Consider the following 20,690-nt stretch of genomic DNA (forward strand, 5'->3'; position numbering starts at 1 on the left):
AATTTTGAATTGTAAATATATTGATTAAAGTTTTGAAATATTTAAATAAGTATAAATTATAATAAATTTTTTATTTTAGATATTGTTATTGATTTAAAAAATTTATTTAAAATCAAAATTTTTAAAATTCAATAACATATATATATATATATATATATATATATATATATTTCGGGTATGGAGATGGGGTGAAGATTAATTTCCCGCGGGGACGAGATGAGGAATCTCTGATTAAAAATAACGGAAGAATGGGGAGACGATGATTACCAATTCAAGCATCGGTGATGCTTTAAGAATGCCCAAGATGTCGAGTAGATCATCCTCGTTAAATCCCGTAAACAAATCCAAAATTTTGGGATAACAGAATGTAGCCAACACATTCCACATCCATTAATTTGGAAATACAATCCAACATTAGAGTGAATACATACAACTTAACTTGAAGATGAAAAGGGAATATTTTACTTGAAACATGTTTAGAGCAAGGCGCTCCACATCCTGAAAGGAAATAATCAAACTTTGACAAAGCTCGAAAATCTCAAAAATTAAGTTGCCTAAATCGAAATTAGTTTCAACTAAGGATGACACGTTAATTCGCATAGAGCTAAAACCCAACAACAAAATTGTCCACCGTCAATGAAAGAAGTTCCGGTGCATGCGTCTATATCCATAGTTACATCACCGTTAGGAAAGTCAATTTTGTAATGATCTTTGAGTGTCAATTTCTCAATCCTTTCATGATGAAGCCAAAATTCACCCCCCAAAATTTTCTATCTCCAAATTTAATTTTTTGGAGATTAAGGCAAACTGATACTAAACATTTTATGTGGTGTGTGCGCGTCAAAAACATTCAAAGCATCTAATTACATTCTACGGGAAACTCATACCACATTGATGGAGGTGAACTTCCATGAGTGAGTTGTTTCTTAAAGAAACATAAATCAAATGTGTGGTGCATGATAATTTTTTATTTAAGATATTTTTATTAATTCTAAAATTTTATTTACAATCAAAATATTTTACACCAAATTATTTTATGTATTTTTATTCGGGTATAAGTGCGGGAATGTAGATAAAGTCCTTGCGAGGATGAGGGTGAGTAATCATCGAATGAAAATAACATAAAATAGGCAAGGATGGGGAAGAGTTTTTTTTTAAAAAAAAAAAAGGAAAAAATGATGTGGGCTCCAGCTCATCAGCGCCCATGGATCCCATACACTAATGTGCAAGGGATAATTTTTGTATGTATATATATTTCAAATTTATGACTTTGGGTCAGAAACACTCTTTAATTTTGTCTCTGTAAGAAGTTCTCCAGAATTTGGCCATCTCGAGAGATTCTAACAACGTGGTCGCGGAACTAGGTGTATATAACTAGGGATGTCAATTCTTCTCAAGGGTTTGGGGCCTGCGGGGAAAACCCAAAATGAGCCGGGTTTGGAGGAGCTTTTTCGGATATGGGTTCTAGTTCGAAGATTTTTTAAAATCCCCATATTATATTGATGCGGGTATGGAGATGATATTCAATCTTTGAACACGTCTCAATGATGATAATGATAAATTTGAATTGTAAATTTTTATATTGACTAAAGTTTTTAAATATTGAAATAAGTATAAATTATACTAAATTTTTTATTTTAGATATTGTTATTGATTTAAAAATTTTATTTACAATCAAAATTTTTAAAATTCAATAACATATATATATATATATATATGTTATAAACTGCTATAAACGAAATGTGTCCGCGAAAGAGCAACACAACATTTTATTAAACACGAACAGAAGAAATCCAAGCTCAAAACATATCTTATTAGAGAACCAGACCAGAAAAACTCTAACCCTAAATATAAATCAAATTCAAGTGTTTTATCCTTGAATTCTTTCCATCACAATCAGCGTCTCAGTTTTTTTCCTCAGAATTCTCTCTTTTCTTCTTTCAAACTTTTTTCTGAAGATTGAAGAATTTGATTTTTCTATTATTTCATTACGGTCAACTTTCATCTGCTTATATAGACAAATAAACTGACTTTTTTCTTGGGCTTTAGGTCAGCAACTTACGACCCAATTATAAAGTCAACATGGTCCAACCCGATAAGTCATCTGCTTCTTTATGCAATTGATTTGTCCTCATAGTTTGATTTGCTTTCTCGCTCCAAACTCCAAACTCTTCGGACAATCGATCTGCCACCAGGACTCATCTAAAGAACTCATCTACCCAAAGACTTCAATCTGATCCCAGTATTTGATCTGACCAGAAACTCATCTGATCACTGAACTCATCTGATCTGTACTCTTCGATGTGATCTCTTCTATATTCTCATTAAAACTGACAAAAGCACATTTCAACAAAGGAAGTATATCAAACTGAAATGTAGGTACCCGGTGCCACAAATCATGCCATGATTTGAGCACTATAGTAGCAGAAATGGCATCCACAATCGGCAAAAACGTGAGTATGTGGACGATAATCTGGTAAATCTTCGATTGTAGTAACCGTGATGTATGAGGTGCTAACATCCATTGTTTGGAGCAACGAATCACAGAATATATATGTTGATCAGCTTTCAATCACCGCTCGAGGTGTCAAAGAGATGAAATGCTAAATATCATTCCATTACTTTAGGGTTGCACGATCGCCATTTCTGATTTCACGCCATATCTGCAGTGTATGATGATCATGCAGAAGGTGGTGTGTTTGCCTGTGCAAATTGAGTGACGGTTTTGACAATTTTGTAATATTTTTTTATCTTTTTAAATGTGAATATGTTACAATATTATAAAATAGATGTGGAAAATGTGGCTTAAATGTAAATGTGATACGAACGAGATAAAGTTTAGTTTTATCCAAAAAATTAGTAATAATAATCAATAATTTGTTAAGCAAAAATGATAATGCAATAAATATGAAAATGAATTCCGGATATCATGTGTGTAGGGCTGATCAAATTTAATCAAAAACCGCCTAAACCGACTGAATCGAACCTCACCACACCACCATATTCAATTTTATGGTCGAAACCGTGGTTGGAAAAAAAAAAAACCAAACCGCATCGCATAATATGATGTGGTGGCAATATTATTGAAAAACCGCACCGGCTGCACCGCATAATTAAATAATTAGTTTTTTAAATTATATATGCTCATGAGTTTATTTGCTCATCTATATTATTATATTTTTTATATTCTTAGTTTGTGTTCAAGTGTTTGTTTGATTGACTAATGATTATTTGCTCATCTTTTAGAATTGGATTGATCAAGTGTTTATGAGATAAAAAATCATTAATTGAAGCGATATTTTTTTAAAAAAGGTTTGTTTCTTCACAAAATTGTTTAGACTATATTGTTTTTTTTTTCTTATCCAACTTTTACTATTATTTTTCTTGTCGGGAAGTACAATATATATTTTAAGCATTTGTTTCTTTCAATATTGCAGGTATTATTGTTTGAAAGTTGAAACTAATCCTTCAAAGTCGTATTAGTGCTTGTCAAGAAACTCTGTTAATATGGGCGGCTGATCGTTTCAGGAGCATACCGAATCAAATCAAGGAAAAAAGGGGAACATTGAACAAACTCAAAACACTTTCTAATTGGACTGCCTCAACCCAGCAGATTTTGGAACTAAAGAGTGAGATTGAAAGGCTAAGTATGAAGGAAGAACTATATTGGAGACAAAGGAGCAGATTAAATTGGTTAGCGTTTGGTGATAAGAACACAAAATATTTTCATGGTCAGGCCTCAGTTAGGAGATCAAAAAATTTTATCAGTGGCTTGGTTTCGTCGCATGGTGATTGGTGCACTGATAGGAATAGCATGTCTGAAATTGTGATGGACTACTTTGCGAACATTTTCAAGTCACAAAATCCTACAGCTAGTGACATGGACTCTGTCTTGAGTTGTATTGAGCCAAAGGTGGATGCCACTTCAAATGACATAATTTGTGCTCCTTTCTCTACTACAGAAGTGAGAAAAGCATTATTTGATATGCAACCTGACAAAGCACCGGGAACTGATGGTATGTCTGTTTTTTTCTTTCAAAAGTTTTGGGATATTATTGGATTTGATGTTTCTCAAATGGTGTTGGGAGTGCTTAATGAGGGTAAACCCATGAGTGATTGGAATGACACCATTATTACTTTGATTCCAAAAATCAAAAATCCAATGACACTGAAAGATTTTCGCCCTATTAGTCTCTGTAATGTTGTCTACAAAATAATTGCTCGAGCATTGACAAACAGATTGAGGCCATTACTAAAAAAATCAGTGAATGAGTTTCAGAGTGCTTTTATCCCAGAAAGACTCATTTCAGACAATATCATCCTTGGTTTTGAAACATTACACTGGATCCGTAGTAAGAAAACAGGTAAGCGGAAATATGCAGCATTGAAACTCTACATGAGCGAGGCATATGACAGAGTTGAATGAGATTTTTTGGAAAATGTCATGCTTCGTTTGGGTTTCGCACATGATTGGGTCCGCAAAGTGATGGGCTGTGTTCGGTCTGTCAGATACATGTTCTCTCTTAATGGTGATATTTGTGGACGGCTGGTCCCGGAGAGAGGAATACGCCAAGGTGATCCTTTATCCCCTTACCTTTTTGCTCTATGTGCACATGGACTCTCGTCGTTATTTATTGCTTATGAAGCTCGAAACATCTTCTCTGGAGTTAGAATTGCTTCCTCCGCACCATCGATTTCTCACCTTTTTTTTGCAGACGATAGCCTCATATTTTTTAATGCATCAAAAGAAGGATGTGATGGAATCAAATCTTGCTTAAAATTGTATGAGAAAGCCTCTGGACAACTTATCAATTTTGAAAAATCTTCACTCTCCTTCAGCCCAAATACCGATGGCGGGACAATGGACTTGATTAAAACATCATTATGAATCCCAATTGTCCAGGGGCACGAAGTATATTTGGGCCTCCCAACTTTCACAGTTAAAAGCAAGAGATTACAATTCCGGTATCTGGTAGAGAAAGTTGTGAAGCGAATTAAGGGGTGGTGCAACAAATTATTCTCATTAGGAGGGAAGGAGATTCTTATAAAATCTGTATTACAGGCGATCCCCACCTATGACATGTCTTGTTTTCGAATACCGGTTTCTATTTGTGAGGATATAGAAAGGGAATGTACCAATTTTTGGTGGGGAATGGAAGATGGTCGAAGAAAAATGCATTGGAAATCATGGAAAAAATTATGCAAACCAAAGTGTTTGGGCGGTTTGGGCTTTAGACACCTTCAATCTTTTAACAAGGCACTCCTAGCTAAAAAACTTTGGCGTATTGTTACTCGACCTGACTCACTGGTGGCTAAAGTTCTTAAAGCAAGATACTTTAAACACCAAGATGTTATGGAAGCAACATGTGGCAGTAACCCCTCATTCATTTGGAGATTCTTCATATGGAGCAGATCGTTGCTTGAAAAAGGATTGTGTTGGAGAGTTGGAAATGGGGAACAAATTATAACTTATCAAGACAAATGGATCCCAGGTACGCATGCTAAACCTCTAAATAAACTTGGCCAAGGGAGCTTCGAAACAGTAAGCTTGTTAATGCATAATGGTAGATGGAATTCTAACCTTATTCACTCACTTTTTGATCCACACTTTGAGGAAAAAATTCTAGCTATTCCTATCAATTCGATGCAACAACAGGACACTAGATTCTGGTCTTTTGATCCTAAAGGTAAATACTCGGTTCGGAATGGATATCATGTGGAAATAGGATGTTATAATACTCCATCACATAGCTCAGAAGTTCATTCAAGTAAATGGTGGAAGTATATGTGGAATTTGTCAATCCCTCCCAATCTTAGGATCTTTTGGTGGAGAGTTATGCATGATATTATTCCAACGGCAGCAAACTTGAGAGTCCATCATGTTCCTACGGAGGACTTATGCTCGTTGTGTAAAGGTTGGAATGAATCCACTTGTCATGCTCTTTTCTGGTGTCCAGTAGTTAAAATTTGCTGGAAGAAAACCAAATTCTGGCCTTTGCTTAAGCATGTCCGCCATCTTGGTACTACGGAAGTAATACTATGGATGAAACAAAAATTGGACAGAAGAGATTTTGAATTATTTGTATCGAGAACATGGGCTGTTTGGAATCAAAGACTAAAAATTGTGCATGGCAGCTCTTCAGGTTTTGATGTAAACTCATTGGATGGGAGTGCCGTGATGATCCAAGAATTTCAAATGGTCAGCCTTTCTCTTCTTTCTCCATCAATCAAAATCACAAGTTCTGTCCCAATTAAATGGATGGCTCCTCCGAGGGGACAATTACGGATGGATGTGGATGTAGCATATCATGTAGATTCAAATTTTTTTGCGATCGGGGGAGCTGTCCGGGACTCCGAGGGAAGACTGGTTATTGCATTTGGAAAAAAAGGGCCTCAACCTCCATCGGTTGTTCATGCAGAGTTGATGGCTATTTATGAGGGGTTACAAATTGTTGTTGGCAAGGGTATTCATATTCACCAAATTTCAACTGATTCTCTGGCAGTGCAAGCAGTCGCTGGTCAGGATGAGGATTTTAGCTACGTTGGCGCTATTGCACAATATGTCCGTTGTCTTCTTTGTATGTGCAACAATGTTCAATTATTTCATAGTCGAAGACAAGCTAATCTGGTGGCTCATTCCATTGCTCATTTTGTTTTTTATTCTAGTTTTCCGGTATATTGGAAAACTGAGAATTTTTCGTTTTGGATGGTAAATCTTGTAAATGCTGATCTTTCTGATGTTGAATAAAATTACAAGTCTTACTTTTCAAAAAAAAAAAGTTGAAAGTAATCAAATAATAATGTAATGCACGTACATATCATTTTCGGTGGAGCTTTTTTACTTTGAATTATGTTATTAGATGACTCAAATTTTTATTATTATTTTATTTTTGTATAATTTGGACTATATTGTTTTATTTGAAAAACATTTGACATTCATTTAATATTTTTATATCAACTTAAATATTTTGGTTTATTGTATTCATAACTTATATTTTTTCAATTTGATGGACATTATTATTTATTGAAAAAATCGCGACACCGCCCGACACCGCATATCTACTTTTAAAAGAAAAACCGCAATTTAAGAAATATTTCAAACCGCACCATGAATGGCAATTCGGTTTGAATTTTATGAAAAACCCGCCCAAACCGCACCGTGATCACCCCTACATGTGTGTGTGCAAGCATATGTTTATAATTTAAATAATATTTGGGGTAACAATATTAATACGAAAACATTATCCTTATCAATTGAAAATTTTGCAAGATGAAAAGGTGACATCTGAAAATTTTACGAGAAATTCAATTTATTATAACTTTATTGTCTATCATGAATAATTGATCAAATTTACATCAATATATTACTTATTTAAGTGAAATAAGAATATATATTGAGTGAATTTGAATATATCTTAATTTATATTAAATTAAATGCTATATAAATATACAAGAAATAGATTCAAACAGATGGCATAATAGATATTCGAATTCTAACTTGTAAATCTAGAGTTGGAAGTCAATAAACAGATGGAGCATAAGATCACGACAAGGTTATCTCAGCTCCAAAAAAAAACAATATCATTCTTCCATAATATCAACATGGCCTTCGGCATCACACAAATCAAGATCCTCAAACTCATCAAGTAGAGTTAAAGAAACATCCTCACACAAAGTCGCAGAAGCCATTTCTAACGACTGGATTTCTCCATTTGAGCCAAGGGACAGATTGAATACTGAATCAGGGTTCTCCTCCAAATCTCTCAAGAATAGTTCATATTCTAGGTTCTCGTTATCTTTATCTTTACTTATAGTCTCCATGTTGAGAGACTTGAGTTTCCCTGAAAGAGGCTTGAGTTTCCCACTTTTCTCTTCATAGCTCTTTTTAATTAGAATTGCGTGTGGCAGGACAAGACCATTGTACTTGTCCAATTCGATATCATTATAGTTGGCGCCATGTAAGTCATAGCCAAGGGCATAAGATTCAGGGGTTAGAAGATGTCCCAAATGTGTGAGAACGCTAAATATCGTGTCGTTCTTTCCAAAATCTGATACACGAGCTACTTGGGCAACAGCTAAGGCAAACTTTAGACCACCAACACTGACTTCAGAAGGAACTGCCTCCACATCCAACACTACGTATTTCACAAGCTGCTTATGTCACGCCCCGCTCCCGGGTCCGGGTGACATCGTCGTTGCTTTCAAATATCATTCGAAAACAACCAGGCTCTTAGTACAGAATTTAACTAAAACCACTCTATTTTATAGATAAAATACAACTCAGAATTCCCAAAAAAAAATCGAATAAAATTGTGGAAGCTTCTTACATCTTAAAAATCAGAATAATAATATAAAATCTCAAAAACTCTCTTTATCACCATCTCCCAAAACATGTCGTGTTCTCGATTTCTTCGGCTTGATCTTCATTCCTATCTGGGGAGAAAAGTAAGGGGTGAGTGTTTTGGGAAACACTCAGCAAGTGGGGGCCGATCGATCATACCAAAAATACATATATATATAGATATATTCATTTGAAAAAAACTCATACTTGTATTTCAAGCATGTCATATTTCAAAACATATCATCTCATAACATGTCTCATCATAACATAACATAAACATCATCATCATAACAGAATCAACATGATTTACATATTTTGGCCAGACACTGAAATTCCTCTCATTAATCGTGGCTAACTGATCAGTCCCCTATATGTAATCCCTCTAAGGGGTGAGGTCATGGAACGGTTATTATTACCCACCGCATCAGGGCCATAACATAACATGGTTCGGAAATTCTCTTTCCACTCCTAATTTGAGTCATAACAGTGCCAAAACATACTTATAACAAATTCATCAAGAATATCAATTACATAGCAAAATTCGAAAGAATATCATGAACGATCGAAATTTTAAATCATACATAAGGTTTTAAAATAAAAGCCCACTTACCGAATAACTTGTGCGGAAACAAAAATCAGAAACTTGAACAGATGGGAAAAGCTTCGATCGAAATCTTAGAAACAGGTCCACGAAATAATCAGCCTTAATTTCTCAAACTTCCTACTGTTGAGTCTCCTCGGGAATTGGAAAATTGATTGAATTATTACTTTCTCTTCACAATTCCTACTCCAACTCCACGCGCATGAAGAAAAAAAAGGCCAACTTCTTGACTCAAACTTAAAGCTTTGACTTTCAAATTATAAAAGTGAAGGTATACTAGAAATTGACTCAAGGGAAAACCTTATTCATTCGAAGGTTTGCTTCGAAAATAAGGAGAGGAAATAGAGATGATTTAAGTGTGATTTTCAACAAGGCTTGCTCATCTATTTATAAGCACAAAAAGAAGTTTAAGATTGACTAGGATTTCGATAATCAAAGTTTGAATGAAAATCATATCACTTGAAGATTTTACTCCATCTATATCTTGATTATTTATCTTAATTTTGTAAACTAAATATCTCACAAAATTAATAAATAAAATCTAAATATATACTATATCTCCAAAATTATCTCGGAATATATAATTATACCATGAATTAAAAAATATAAATTCTAAAAATTCGGGGTTTCACATTCCTCCCACCTTATTGGAAGTTTCGTCCTCGAAACTTGATTTAACTTAGTTGAAACTAGAATCTCATTACTATTAATTCTAGAATAAATCCCAAAATTTTAACTTAATTTTTCAGCCCAAAAGGTAAAACTTAAATCTAAAAATTTATAACTTAATATACAAGTCCTAATATCAAAGTCAAACTTAAATCTCAAATATCAACTTAAATCTCAAAAATCAAAACTTAATCTAATTCCCAAATGATTCCCTATGAATCCAAAAATAATGACTTAAATATTTCAATCTAACTTAAACTAAGAATTCACCAACAAAAACAATCTCAAATTTTATACTAACTATGCAATATAAATACTACACCCAAGTGGTTCCTTCCCATGAAGATCATAAATTCTTAATTATAATTTTCCATCAAGACCATGAACCTGGTTTTGCTCTGATACCACTTCTGTCACGCCCCGCTCCCGGGTCTGGGTGACATCGTCGTTGCTTTCAAATATCATTCGAAAACAACCAGGCTCTTAGTACAGAATTTAACTAAAACCACTCTATTTTATAGATAAAATACAACTCAGAATTCCCAAAAAAAAATCGAATAAAATTGTGGAAGCTTCTTACATCTTAAAAATCAGAATAATAATATAAAATCTCAAAAACTCTCTTTATCACCATCTCCCAAAACATGTCGTGTTCTCGATTTCTTCGGCTTGATCTTCATTCCTATCTGGGGAGAAAAGTAAGGGGTGAGTGTTTTGGGAAACACTCAACAAGTGGGGGCCGATCGATCATACCAAAAATACATATATATATATAGATATATTCATTTGAAAAAAACTCATACTTGTATTTCAAGCATGTCATATTTCAAAACATATCATCTCATAACATGTCTCATCATAACATAACATAAACATCATCATCATAACAGAATCAACATGATTTACATATTTTGGCCAGACACTGAAATTTCTCTCATTAATCGTGGCTAACTGATCAGTCCCCTATATGTAATCCCTCTAAGAGGTGAGGTCATGGAACGGTTATTATTACCCACCGCATCAGGGCCATAACATAACATGGTTCGGAAATTCTCTTTCCACTCCTAATTTGAGTCATAACAGTGCCAAAACATACTTATAACAAATTCATCAAGAATATCAATTACATAGCAAAATTCGAAAGAATATCATGAACGATCGAAATTTTAAATCATACATAAGGTTTTAAAATAAAAGCCCACTTACCGAATAACTTGTGCGGAAACAAAAATCAGAAACTTGAACAGATGGGAAAAGCTTCGATCGAAATCTTAGAAACAGGTCCACGAAATAATCAGCCTTAATTTCTCAAACTTCCTACTGTTGAGTCTCCTCGGAAATTGGAAAATTGATTGAATTATTACTTTCTCTTCACAATTCCTACTCCAACTCCACGCGCATGAAGAAAAAAAAGGCCAACTTCTTGACTCAAACTTAAAGCTTTGACTTTCAAATTATAAAAGTGAAGGTATACTAGAAATTGACTCAAGGGAAAACCTTATTCATTCGAAGGTTTGCTTCGAAAATAAGGAGAGGAAATAGAGATGATTTAAGTGTGATTTTCAACAAGGCTTGCTCATCTATTTATAAGCACAAAAGGAAGTTTAAGATTGACTAGGATTTCGATAATCAAAGTTTGAATGAAAATCATATCACTTGAAGATTTTACTCCATCTATATCTTGATTATTTATCTTAATTTTGTAAACTAAATATCTCACAAAATTAATAAATAAAATCTAAATATATACTATATCTCCAAAATTATCTCGGAATATATAATTATACCATGAATTAAAAAATATAAATTCTAAAAATTCGGGGTTTCACATTCCTCCCACCTTATTGGAAGTTTCGTCCTCGAAACTTGATTTAACTTAGTTGAAACTAGAATCTCATTACTATTAATTCTAGAATAAATCCCAAAATTTTAACTTAATTTTTCAGCCCAAAAGGTAAAACTTAAATCTAAAAATTTATAACTTAATATACAAGTCCTAATATCAAAGTCAAACTTAAATCTCAAATGTCAACTTAAATCTCAAAAATCAAAACTTAATCTAATTCCCAAATGATTCCCTATGAATCCAAAAATAATGACTTAAATATTTCAATCTAACTTAAACTAAGAATTCACCAACAAAAACAATCTCAAATTTTATACTAACTATGCAATATAAATACTACACCCAAGTGGTTCCTTCCCATGAAGATCATAAATTCTTAATTATAATTTTCCATCAAGACCATGAACCTGGTTTTGCTCTGATACCACTTCTGTCATGCCCCGCTCCCGGGTCCGGGTGACATCGTCGTTGCTTTCAAATATCATTCGAAAACAACCAGGCTCTTAGTACAGAATTTAACTAAAAACACTCTATTTTATAGATAAAATACAACTCAGAATTCCCAAAAAAAAAATCGAATAAAATTGTGGAAGCTTCTTACATCTTAAAAATCAGAATAATAATATAAAATCTCAAAAACTCTCTTTATCACCATCTCCCAAAACATGTCGTGTTCTCGATTTCTTCGGCTTGATCTTCATTCCTATTTGGGGAGAAAAGTAAGGGGTGAGTGTTTTGGAAAACACTCAGCAAGTGGGGGCCGATCGATCATACCAAAAATACATATATATATAGATATATTCATTTGAAAAAAACTCATACTTGTATTTCAAGCATGTCATATTTCAAAACATATCATCTCATAACATGTCTCATCATAACATAACATAAACATCATCATCATAACAGAATCAACATGATTTACATATTTTGGCCAGACACTGAAATTCCTCTCATTAATCGTGGCTAACTGATCAGTCCCCTATATGTAATCCCTCTAAGGGGTGAGGTCATGGAACGGTTATTATTACCCACCGCATCAGGGCCATAACATAACATGGTTCGGAAATTCTCTTTCCACTCCTAATTTGAGTCATAACAGTGCCAAAACATACTTATTAAAATTTCATCAAGAATATCAATTACATAGCAAAATTCGAAAGAATATCATGAACGATCGAAATTTTAAATCATACATAAGGTTTTAAAATAAAAGCCCACTTACCGAATAACTTGTGCGGAAACAAAAATCAAAAACTTGAACAGATGGGAAAAGCTTCGATCGAAATCTTAGAAACAGGTCCACGAAATAATCAGCCTTAATTTCTCAAACTTCCTACTGTTGAGTCTCCTCGGGAATTGGAAAATTGATTGAATTATTACTTTCTCTTCACAATTCCTACTCCAACTCCACGCGCATGAAGAAAAAAAAGGCCAACTTCTTGACTCAAACTTAAAGCTTTGCCTTTCAAATTATAAAAGTGAAGGTATACTAGAAATTGACTCAAGGGAAAACCTTATTCATTCGAAGGTTTGCTTCGAAAATAAGGAGAGGAAATAGAGATGATTTAAGTGTGATTTTCAACAAGGCTTGCTCATCTATTTATAAGCACAAAAAGAAGTTTAAGATTGACTAGGATTTCGATAATCAAAGTTTGAATGAAAATCATATCACTTGAAGATTTTACTCCATCTATATCTTGATTATTTATCTTAATTTTGTAAACTAAATATCTCACAAAATTAATAAATAAAATCTAAATATATACTATATCTCCAAAATTATCTCGGAATATATAATTATACCATGAATTAAAAAATATAAATTCTAAAAATTCGGGGTTTCACAGCTTACATGACAATAGGGCCCTAAAGGAAATCTGTTCAGCATTCAGGAAGCCTTGCCTAAGAGTGAATGGATCTAGCAAAGCTATTTTGTTGCTTACTTTGTTGCATATTACAAGTATTTCCCAAACTAAGAGCAACTCTGGGTGGAAGGCATACCAAATCATCACGACGAATAGGACTGATTTCAATGGAGATAGTATACTTGTAGAGGTTATTATTGCTCTTTCGATCCTGAGACACAAGCTGTTTGGCATATGTCTTCTTGGTTGGAGCTAATATTCTCAAAAAGTTGGCAAACTTTCCGATTATTGAAGAAGAAATCAATCCCCTGGTTCATCTGCTTAATCCTGATGGCATCTTTAGCAGCATCGTGCTTAAGAACAAGCTGTTCCAAATAGAAGAAAGTGCGTCTGTGAGAAACATGTTGTCGCACTTGCACGACAGCCACCCACTGATCAGGATCAGCCTGGACTCTTGAACAAGACCGGCACATCTGCTCTTGCACAACATAATCAACAATGCAATCTTGTTCAAGTATTGCACCATTGATAACCTCTTTCTGGAGCCTCAGCTTGAGTTTAATCCTCTTGGAATGAGGTTCAGTCCAGATGAACGCTGCATGTATCAAAGAAACTTTGTTCACTCTCTTGAACCTCTCCACACATTCTTTCAGGAGCTCTTTAGATTCCAGTTGCGCTTTAATCCAAGTACTTGGTGGACGCAAATAACTATCGCATTCAACGCAACGGATGATATTAAAATGTTTCTGGAGGTGTTCTGTTATGTCAACTTCAGATTGCAGGCACTTGACACGCATATTCGCAGCATTTGGTTGCATTAAAATACCACACTTGCAACACAAGATATTACCAAGAGTTTGGACCACAGTAAAGAGACTCATGTCTTGCACCATAGCTACATAATAAAAACAAACGATAGATTAGTCATATATATTTTATAACAGATTGTATACAAATCTTAGCCATGAAAACAAAAAGCTATGCAGACAAACCAACTAATTCTTTGTTCCAAGGAGAAAAATAATAAGCAACAACTTTATGGTTGAATTGTCCCATTAGGAATCAAACAACATAACTTCTAGCCAGAAACAAATTAACATTGCATATGATGATATAACATATGGTCTTGCCAATCAGCATTCCAAAAAATATAAGAAATAGCCACCACTCATCAACAATTTATGCCTGCCAATAACTAAACAAGTACACAACTTTTCTCAAATTGAAGGATTTGACACGCCAAAACATGTCTATTATACAAACCCATAAAACTACCGATTCAAACAGTGAGAAATTTTAGGGGTGGCAAACTTTATATAAATCCCGATCCGTCCCGATTCCCAACCCGATTCCGTCCCAAAATTTTCCCGACCCGATTAATTTCGGGATCGGGATCGGGATCGGGATAGGCTACTCTTCCCGACGGAATTTCCGACCCGACCCGAATATAAAAATAATCTTCTTTTAATAATATTTTTTAATTAAAAAAATAATTTTTTTAAAAAAATTTTATGTTTTAATATTAATATTTTTATAATTATATACCATATAATTTTTTTATATTTATCTTTTTTAATATTAACATTGAGTTATAAATTTTTATTTTGTTTTTTTATTATTATGAATAATTATATGTTTTATTATTAATTAAGTAGTTGTTTTAGTTTATTTGTAATGTACTATAAAAAAGTTTTAGTTTTTTAATGGTTATATATATAAAAAATTTAATTTATTTGTAATGTATTAAAAAATTGTTTGATTTTTTTCATAATTTTTTTTAAAAAAATATTTTCATAAAAAAAAAATTTTAAAAAAAATATTATTCGGGATTATCCTCTCCCGACCCGACGGGATCCCGAACATTCGGGTCCCGACACTTCTCGGGTGCGGGATCGGGAGAAAAAAATATCACAATTCCTATCGGGACGGGAATCGGGTAAGGGGGTTACGGGACGGGTCCCGACCCGATTCCACCCCTAAGAAATTTACGATAAAATTAGGGGTAGGCAATCGGTTATAGAGGACCTGCCAAACCGAAAACATCAAAATTAACAAAACTGAACCGAACCGACCGATTTTCTCTGTTAAAACCGAACAAACTGAACGGATTTTTAAATCAGTTATTTCAGTCAGTAGCCGAAAAACCATTTTTCTTGAAAAGAAAAAAAAAAAAGTGTCTTTTGCAATTTGTTTGACTAATTGATGATCACAAAAACAAAACTTTTAAATGCTTCCCACGATCGCCAACCTAGTTCGACACGAGGAGAAATCAGAACAATAACATATTCTGGAAAATTATTAACAGTCAAACTAATTAAGATTTTTCAAAGAAACTGTATCAAAGAATCATAACTTAAAACCAACGGAAGCCGATAATTACCTCTCACGAGTGTGATGAAGTGAGAGTGAAAGGTTTCCTCCGCAGGTTAAAGGCCCAATACAAAAACCTAGTGTTTAAAAGTGTTCAGTGAAAGAATAAGCCCAATATAAAAAGGCCCAATACAAATCCTAATATTTTTAAATTTTTTTTAGATAAACCTATTTTCTTCATTTGAGATGGGTGTTTGTGTTAGAAACTAGAAGAGGTATTGGGATCGCAGGGCGGCGAAGTCAGGATTCTGGAACAAAGTTTTTTTTTTTGTTTTTTGTTTTTGTTTTTTTTGTTTTTTGTTTTGTCTCAGAGAAGTAGGGCTTTTGTGTTGTAAATAGTGTTTTTTGGTTCATATGATCCACTCCTGGCCCAAAAGATGGTGCCAGAGCAGGCCCAATAATAAAAATAAAATTCTATAAAGTACGATACTATTCTTTTTCATATGAATAATGTTACTGTACATAAAAGGCTACATTCAGGATTACACGCACTATTAAATTAGAAAAGTATCCCAAATTTTTTTTTTCAACTTACAACTGTTGTCTTGCTCAAAAAAACTTTAAATGAAAATATTATGTTTTATTTTATTATTTATTGTGCAGTTATCGGGATGTCAAAATTTAACACAAACCGAGTTGACCAGAAAAATATCGGATTAGGCTGAGGCTTTTGGGTTCGGGTCAGATCGAGTTGGATCAGAAAAAATTAATCGTGTTATATTATTTTTTTAATAAAAAAGAATTTTATTTTTTTATTTTTTAAAGAAATAATTAAATACACATAATCATAATCAATATAATTTGATTTAAATGTGAAAAGTTTAATTATACAAAATTTAAAATATACTTACTACACAAAATAAAACATTATTTTTCAAAATCAAAGTTTTACAAAATAATTATTACATGATGAAAATATATAATATAATATACAAAAAATTTATTTCAAACTTACAATATATAAAAATATATTTAATATTTCTTAATTTTATAGATAAGAAAAAAAAATTGGATAATTTGATATTGACCCAAATCTGATCTTAGTTTTTTGGGTCAAATTTCAGGACCATGCCGTTCTGACCCAAAAACAAAAACTTCAACTCTAATCTAATTTTTTCTGGTAAACTCGAGTCGGGTTTAATTTTGATATCCGAAAACTGCACAATAAATAATAAAATTTTTTTTTTTTTTTGAGCTAGAAACAATTCTAAGTTAGAAAACAATTAAGCATTGTTTGATGTGAAAGATAATTACACTGATTTATAATATTTATCCATCGTTATGTTATCCATGAACCAAAAAATGATTTAATTTATAGACGCTTGTCATATAGATGTTATTTAATTCTCAACTAATAGTCTAATACCAAATCATGTCATCGCTATGAACTCGTTCAGCATTCAGATTATGTGTAAAATATATTTTCCTATTAGAGGTTCTACTTAAAACTAGAAAAATAAAAAAATTTATTGGAAATTCGGTATTGAGCAAATGAAATTTCATATATGTTCTACAGCACTTGAGTTGGGGGAGGGACTGAAGAAAAAACGAATACTCCTTAGTTCTTCCCTCGAAAACTCTCCAAATTATCGAAGTAAATGGAGAAAATAGTGTGAAACCGCGTAGCGTCGCGGCGTGGGGTGCAAGCTAGCTATTCGGAGGACAAGGAAGGCCTCCAGGCTGATGCAGTGAGCAAACACAGATCTTTCCAACCAAGCTTGAGGGCGCCATTATCCTCCACAAGTGTGTAGCCATCAGAACTAGGGAACATCCCCAGCAGGAGTGTGGCTTGGGCCGCCGCATTGCCCGCCAACGATATACCTTTGAAGCCTGATTGCTGGAGCTTTTCTCTCCAGTTTGTGAACTTGGCCTCCCCTCTTCTCGACGGACCCCCGACGCCCAACACGTTCTTTATCTCCCTGGACAACAGTTGCTGCTCCACCGCGTGTCGTTCTTCGCTCTCTTCCCCGTAGCAAGCTCCCAGAGAGTCGAACAAGGCCGAGTAGTAATGAATAGCTTCCACGAATCTCCCCAAGAATGAACCTGCGTGGCTCAAGTCTTGCTCCACGACCGTCACAACTTTAGGGGATACTCTGCGTTGTGTTTTCGTGCGTTAGAAACAGTGAAAACACCAATCCAAGGGATTTATCTATGTTAACACATGAACACTACCCATTATGATCCCCATTCGGGCACCGAATGGGGTATGGGGTGGTATAGACAAAACCCAATCAAAGTTTCTACAATGACCAAAAGTATCATCAATCACATTACAAGGATATATAACAAATCCCAATGTATTGTAGTAAAAACACATGTGGGTACGTAAAGGACTCCTCTTCAAAGCTTAATGCGAACATGCAAGGCATAAGATAGCGTATGTTAAAATCATAATATATATGTTAGTTAGTTGACTTGATAAATCAGCTATGACAAACAAGTGGGGACATAAGAAAAAGAGGAGTTTTGCAGATACCTTTGCAAGAACCATAAAGTATTGGCATCGGAGCCAGTGACATCGTATAACGAATGCTGCAGCCAGTGAACCGCAACAGCCTCCCTGCTTCTAACATTCAGATTCTCCGGGTTGATGTTGCCAACTTTCTCCGTGATGGGCGAAAACTCAAAGGGCAATCCCAATTTCTCCGCGAAATCAGACAAGCGCTTTCCGGTTGCTTCGAGAGCCTCGGCGGAGTTTCCTAACCCCGTGAGTCGAACGAAAGGTGGACCACCGGGTCGAGATGCCAATATGTGGAAGAGGCCTGGCCACTGTAGCCCTTGCATGATGTCGAGGTCTATTATGTGGACCCTATCTTCTCTCTCAAAAGCTTCTTGAATGGCCTGGTTGGCGGTGAAATGCGAGAACTTGACGAAGGGGCTGATGCCATTGAAGACTTGGAAGGCGGTCGCCATCTTCTGGCTGTGCGGCACAGTTGGCAACGCGGCATACATCCCTAAGCACGAGCTGACCAGCCTGGCGGACATAGCCTCGGAGAAGTAAGCAGCAACACGTTGGGCTGAAGTTCCAAATGGTGTGGCGAGTTGGGAAATCTCCAGAAGTAACTTGTTGGCTTCTTCCAACTTATCCGCCGACACCGCCTCCGCACACTGGAGGAGTAAAGTCAAAAGTTGTAGGCCTTGTTCGTCTCTTTGCTTTTGTCTGTATTCCTCTTTCTTCTCCTTCATTGTTTCCATGGAAGGTTTCGCAGTGGAATCCCCAGGTGGAGTCGTCTTCAATTGCCGCTGCTGAGCTTGTACGGGCATGTCATCAGAATTGGAAGTGAAAGAAAGAGCAGCAGAGGTTCTAGGAGTAGTATTGGTTTGAATGTGGGGAGCTGGCCAGCTCATGCTGCCTCCATGATTGATCATAGGCTCGGACTGTGAGATCAAGAAACTAGTGTTGTCGAAATTGGGAGATGGGGGGAGCATGTCCAATTTTCTGCCACTACTCCTGACGTCATCACTGCAGGGTGCGGTGAGAGAGCGGAGCCTGTATTCGAGTAAGGTGGCAAGATTCGGGTTGCAAGGATGAATAATCTCCCGGACATTGAGAATGAGTTGGGGAATGGAGACGTTGGAGCTTTGGATGAGATCTTTTATGATTCCGTCGATCCATGTTGCGGTCTCCTCCGTCGCTAAACTGGAGCAGCTCGTGGAAGCGGAAGACAGCTGCAAAGTGGTTGCACCCCTGCTTCCGTCTGGAGGAAACAACGGCAAGCCCGAGAAAACACACAGCGGAGGAGTAGTACTGGTGGTGGAGGAGATTATTGGAGATGGTAGGCTTAGGCTAGCGTTTGTGGTGGTGGAGTTCATGTAATTAGTCAAGGCGGTGGCGCCACTAGCTCCGGCGGTGTAACACGCATTATTTTGAGTAAAAGCAAATGAAGGGTCTGACCTGGCCGCAGCCCGGGTGTTCAAATTGGTGGCACTATAGGATTGCATCATGGTGGAGTAGTTGGGGATTTGTATGGAATGTTGCATTGGTGGGTTAAGAAGAGGAAGACTCGTAACATCCCCGTAGTCACCCTGAGGCGGCGGAGGAGGAGACGGGGTCCCGGAGGCGGCCCGGCGGAGGAATCTGGCTCCGTTAACAGCTTGTTGGAGTTCCATCTCAGACGCAGCCCTCTTTCTGACCATTTTGCTGCAGCCTTGCAATTGAGAAGTGGAATAATTGGTCAAATGATGATCAGTAGTAGTAGTATCTCCCCCGCGAGCTGCGCAGATGTTATCACCCTCGATAGCCCCCAAAGCAAAAGCCTTCGCCGCCATATATACGAGGACAAAAAAACAAGCAGCCTATAATATGGTATTCTGATCACGTTCTTGTTTCATCTACAAATTATATACACACAAGATGGGGGAGGCCAAGAAGATAAGAGTTGCAAGGATTCAGACAGAAAAAGCATCGGGATTCCGTGGAGTGAGTGTTCCCTCGCCAAACTCCACCCCCGCACATCAATTTCCTTAAAATTAGCTGTCGCTCTTGTGGTCGTATAATGGTGGTGGCGCAAGATGGAAACAGATTACGGATGCTTTCATGTATTAATCAATTTAATCTCGACTATCAAGTCCTTTTTGTCCTTGTGCATTTGACTTCTGCCGGGGAAATAACTTTCATACTCGCAGTGTAAAATATTTCCATATTCCTCAACTTTGTTACGTACGCTAAAGAAAATCTGAGTTGCACTTTATTGTAAACTTCTTGGTATTTTGTTAAAAGAATGTGAATACTATAACACTTTTTTCTTTTTTAAAAAAAAATTGTGAATTGTGAAGGATAATAAATGGTGGGCTTGGGGAGCAGGTAAGAGATAGGACGCAACACAGAAGTGTAGTAGGTAATATAATGGAGCAAACTCAGTTTCCCATAAATGCAACGTAGCGTTTGACATTTTGCTTTCAACGGCATCATAGCGTGGCAGCTTTTTTCCCTCTTTGGCCCTTTTCGTTTGCTTCCTTGTTAGCTTTTGTCTCCGTTTGACTCCCCAATCCATC

General features: G+C 35.6%; 1 protein-coding gene and 1 pseudogene across 1 annotated transcript; both read right to left on the reverse strand.

The window, feature by feature from the left end:
• Positions 1–7,581: 7,581 nt before the first annotated feature.
• On the reverse strand, positions 7,582–14,218 carry LOC140888925 (uncharacterized; annotated as a pseudogene).
• A 2,974-nt stretch (positions 14,219–17,192) lies between these two features.
• LOC140891162 (protein SCARECROW-like) lies at positions 17,193–20,403 on the reverse strand. Its single transcript, XM_073299503.1, has 2 exons — positions 18,172–20,403; positions 17,193–17,788 (listed from the first exon to the last, which is right to left on the reverse strand). Exons 1-2 carry the CDS (start codon positions 19,962–19,964, stop codon positions 17,347–17,349), a joined length of 2,235 nt encoding a protein of 744 aa, XP_073155604.1. The 5' UTR covers positions 19,965–20,403; the 3' UTR covers positions 17,193–17,346.
• Between the last annotated feature and the right edge of the window lie 287 nt (positions 20,404–20,690).

The sequence above is a fragment of the Henckelia pumila genome, chromosome 3 (assembly GCF_033568475.1).
Source record: "Henckelia pumila isolate YLH828 chromosome 3, ASM3356847v2, whole genome shotgun sequence".
In the NCBI taxonomy this organism is placed as follows: Eukaryota; Viridiplantae; Streptophyta; class Magnoliopsida; order Lamiales; family Gesneriaceae; genus Henckelia; species Henckelia pumila.

What these genes read in the sequence shown, in the direction of transcription:
- LOC140891162 (XM_073299503.1), bottom strand. Translation starts at nt 19,964, where the DNA reads ATGGCGGCGAAGGCTTTTGCTTTGGGGGCTATCGAGGGTGATAACATC. An exon ending in ACTTTATGGTTCTTGCAAAG is followed by an intron (nt 17,789 to 18,171) that starts GTATCTGCAAAA and finishes AACACAACGCAG; the next exon opens with AGTATCCCCTAAAGTTGTGA.